Source organism: Vigna angularis, chromosome 1 (genome assembly GCF_016808095.1).
Source record: "Vigna angularis cultivar LongXiaoDou No.4 chromosome 1, ASM1680809v1, whole genome shotgun sequence".
In the NCBI taxonomy this organism is placed as follows: Eukaryota; Viridiplantae; Streptophyta; class Magnoliopsida; order Fabales; family Fabaceae; genus Vigna; species Vigna angularis.
Window position 1 is genome coordinate 58,183,702 of NC_068970.1, and position 4,301 is coordinate 58,188,002.

The window sequence follows — 4,301 nt, forward strand, 5'->3', positions numbered from 1 at the left end:
GATTTTTCAATTAAAAGCAAAAGTTATGAACTTACCCCTTAACCTCTTGCCCCATTTGCCAAAAGACTACAACTTCGCCATTCAAGATGTCACAGTCTGTTTTGTTTTTTGTTCATGTAGAGTATCGTAAAACTACAGCCATGTTTTTCCTAAATTCTGTTAGCGACGGTGTTTCCAATGTTCTTTTTTTTTTACCATTAAACAACAGACCAGTTTGTACGATCATGATTGTGAGACTGTAAGCATGTCACGACCAAGAACTCACATATACTACATGTTTTTCCATACGTAAGTTGTAACATATATTATCATTTTTTGGAAAAGTACAAAATTAATCCATTCAGTATTACATTTGATGCAACAGAGACTTTTCCTCCGTACTACAAACTACGTGGTTAATTACATCAATGTAAACGTGCTTCAAACTCAGAAAGACACTTGTGTGTTTCCTTTTTCCATACATTTTTGTTCTTTGTTCTAATCTGAACAAAACAAGAAAAAAGGGTCCTATATGCTACCCTAGCTCGACTCCATTTTTATGGCAGGGTAGGGATGTACATTATCATTCTATTCATTTACACACGGGAACGTGCTCGGAGACGAAGGGATACTTGTTTCCATTCCACCAATCGTTGAAGGAAATCCATCACCTGCACGAAACAGGTAGATGAATAAATACATAAGCAAACACTTATATTTTATGCATACGATGCCACGGTGCAAAAATAGATGATGAAATGAGAAAATCAATCTATTATACTTGCCTCGTTAGGTTCTTGTAAAGAGTATGATGCAGTAGTGTCCTTTGGGAATTTCGAGACAAGAATCCCAAAACCTTGTCCTCTGTCTCTAAGTTTCTGATTATCATAAAAGAAATTAACAAGCACTGGTTAGTTGACTTGGTTCAGATTATCCCAAAAAATCTACAAACGAATATAATATATTAAACAAGTAAGCAGTATCCTTTTAGAGAAATAACAAATAGAAGTAAATAGATTAAGATCATTGGATACCTTGAATGCATCTTCATCGGTTTTATCATCTCCAATGTAAACAGGAAAGACATCGTTACAGTTGGCAAATCCTGTTGAAAACGATTTATTATTTAGATATCAACTGACAAATTAAAAAATTACCGCATATTTAGAAGCATGTGATTATAAAACAATGTTTCAGTGAATAAACTAATCCCACAGGGGTGTGTGTGTGGTCCTCTAAATTGTTTTTAGCAGTCAAACGTTTGGAAGAATTATCCAACTAGTGGGTTTTGTGCAATTACTATGTTGGAGAAAATGTAAGTATTGTTTGTGAGAAATAAAAGGAAGAACAAAAATGAAATGGATTAAAACCTACCAAGTGACTCTAACAAAAATTCCAATGCTTTCCCTTTGTCCCATTTAATGGATGGACGAATCTCTAATACCTGCAATAAACAAATGTAATTGAAAGTGAGACATCTTTCATTTCATATTATCTTTAAACTAAATCAAACACCCCACCACATACAAAGTTGATGTTAAGAAAGAGGAAATAAAACCATGGCCCACCTTTCTTCCTTGGTTAAGACGAAGCTTCGGGTACTCTTTTAATACTGATCTCACTTCCTGTGCCAGTTCACTCCATTTCTGTGTACATCATGACACTTAACTCAGCCAAAGTCCAAATCACAATTTTCAGTTACCAATAACATGGCCGGCTTTAAAGTTTATGTACCTTTTCATCAACGCAGCGAAAATGAACAGAGGCGCAGAACTTGTTGTTCTCCACCCTTGCTCCAGGGATTGATTTCATTTTCTCAACTAATTGGTTGTACACCTGAAAATTAATACAAAAAAGTTTACTTTTATTTACCATATTTTAAAATTAAAAAAAATTAAGATGAGGAGGCATGTAAAATTGACCAACCTCATCTATCATGGGAAGAAATTCACTGGCAGGTTGGAAAAGAACTGGCTCTCCTTTGTCCTGCAGATCACAAGAATCAAAGTAAAATTAATATTTGGTTTCTTAGAAAAGGTAAAAAACCATGGCCTAACTATATTGCACTACTATAGGTAGTTCACTTTCACTCACTTTGTTGCTGTATTTGGAGTCTCTTGTTGGCCCTTGGATATCCATGCCATGGCTTCCAGCATAATATAGCTCGGCCAAGCGCACAAAATTGTAAACCTATTTTTCGCAAAACGACACCAAATTACTTATTTTTTTCCCCGAAAAAATAGGAAAAAAAAAATAAAGACAGAGTTGAAATTAAGCATACCTTGTCTCTGCATCTGCCTGTAACTATAGCAGTGGGAAAACACCTCGCAAGTTTCCTCACTGTTTTCCTCATCTGACATATGACAATACACCACGTGCACGTTAGCCACCAAATTATTTATATATATGATATCAATGATATGATGTTATGATATGTTGAATAATGGTATGCATGAATACTAACCGAATCCGACATGAAAGCACGGTCTGGATCATCAACAATAGGTGACAAAGTACCATCATAGTCCAGGAACATGACGATTTGCTTTCCCCTGGATGCATCCATAATTTGCTCAAACATGTCTAATGCCGAAGGGTGGCGAAGCTGTTTGACAAAGAACAAGCGTTATAAAGACGTTAGAGAAAGATCAGATCCATAACTGGTTCAAAAAGGGCGTATAGTGTTTTTATCGACAAAGAGTGAGTAATGGGATCTCACAATCCAAGAGCTGTGTTCTTCAGCTAAGGAAGAGGATGATTTGGCATGGGTGGGAGAAGAGGCTCTCATGGAATCAACCCATGCATTGATTCTTTGTCCTCCATTGATCTCAAGGTTCTTCAAAACCCTCCTTCTCGGAATGGGAATGTAGCCTCCCGGCGCCGCCGGTGGCTTTTGCGCAACCGTTAGGTCCCTGTTGATCCCGGATTTTGTCTTGGACAATACCACATTCTGCTGAGTCATTTTGTGTGCAGATAGAATAATCCCAAGCAAATTATTATAAAATTTTGAAAACTTAAGGTCGAGGATGCTAAGGAATGTTAAGGTTTTGTAGCTTAAGGTTGGAGAGGGATTATATAAGGTTTTGTTACAGTAGTAGGGTTTCAGAAGCAAGCGGTGTGGGAGGAGAGAAATGATTGAATGAAAGGGTAATTTGTGAGAAGAAGAGGAAGAAGAAGAAAGAGAGGTTTTGGCAGAATTGGTGGCTGCAATGGGGTGGCAGAGAAGCGAAGAGAAGAGAGACAGAGAGAAGAAGGAGTGAATGTATGTGTGGGGGAGAAGACGCTGCCCCTAGCTTTAATTTATAGTTGTTAGAAACCGAAGGTCCTGAATAGTGGGACCCACTTTGAAAAAGAATGAGGGCCCACACTTTTGCCCCACCTCGACCCCGATATCCTTGAGGTCCCCGCCACATACCATTTCATTTTCACTTCTTCCTCTCGTTTTAACGATTTCTCACATTTTCTAAAATAACTTAGGTTTTAGATCATCGTGTTCCAGCTTCCATAATTGCAACTCAATTGCAGATCATTATTATATTATTATTTATTTATTTATTTATTTTTATCAAGTAACACAGTGTTACTCTTGTCTTCTCTTTCTTCTAACTTGTGTACTTTTACTTTACCAACAACAACTACAATATAAAATAAGATCTCTCCACGTGGCCGACATCCCTTAGCCGACTCTTTCACTGCCCTTCCTGCCACGTCAAATTCGACTCCACCACTCTTTTTACTTAAATTATTACTTTTTTTTTCTTCATATACTTCAAATAAATCATATTTTCACAAACAGCAGAAGGTCGTTTATCATCCACCCATCCCATATAATGTACAAATGTAGTGATAGATATAAACTTGTTATTTTTGATAAATTCAATGAGATTAAGTTAAAAAAAATAATGCATTTAATCCCCTGTAATGAATAATAGAGTATTTTTTATATTTTTAAAAATAACTTTTCATAATTCCGCACCACTTATTACTCTTTCAATATTTATTAAGTAGTTAGTTTTATATACATATAATATGTTTAAAAATTACGTGATTGAAACAGTTGATGGATGTTTTTATTATTCATTTGTTTCAAGTGCTTTGTTCAAAAGCCCAATAGACAAACTTAAAAGAACAAAGACATATGAATGGTGGATAACCAAACACTTTCAAATGTACTTGAGAAAGAAACAAATCTTAAAAAATAGGAAATTGATTAAATAAATTATAGCAAGTAAGATTTAAGATTCTTAATTACATCTTTTTCATTCTCTTAACTGATTTTTTATATTTTAGTCTTTATTTTTTTTATTATTAACTATAGTAGT

The 4,301-nt window shown here is 35.3% G+C and overlaps 1 protein-coding gene across 1 annotated transcript; it reads right to left on the minus strand.

Moving 5' to 3' along the window:
• Positions 1 to 293: 293 nt before the first annotated feature.
• Positions 294 to 3,243, minus strand: LOC108334990 (probable trehalose-phosphate phosphatase J). The gene is made up of 11 exons (XM_017570912.2): positions 2,699 to 3,243; positions 2,444 to 2,584; positions 2,261 to 2,332; positions 2,074 to 2,169; positions 1,906 to 1,965; positions 1,714 to 1,815; positions 1,548 to 1,625; positions 1,354 to 1,423; positions 1,014 to 1,084; positions 765 to 857; positions 294 to 650 (listed from the first exon to the last, which is right to left on the minus strand). Exons 1-11 carry the CDS (start codon positions 2,939 to 2,941, stop codon positions 576 to 578), a joined length of 1,101 nt encoding a protein of 366 aa, XP_017426401.1. The 5' UTR covers positions 2,942 to 3,243; the 3' UTR covers positions 294 to 575.
• Positions 3,244 to 4,301: the final 1,058 nt, after the last annotated feature.

Coding starts and splice junctions, on each gene's coding strand:
- LOC108334990 (XM_017570912.2), bottom strand. CDS start 2,941: ATGACTCAGCAGAATGTGGTATTGTCCAAGACAAAATCCGGGATCAAC. Junction 2,333..2,443: donor GTGCTTTCATGTCGGATTCG/GTTAGTATTCAT, acceptor GTCATATGTCAG/ATGAGGAAAACAGTGAGGAA. Junction 1,966..2,073: donor ACTCCAAATACAGCAACAAA/GTGAGTGAAAGT, acceptor TGTGATCTGCAG/GACAAAGGAGAGCCAGTTCT.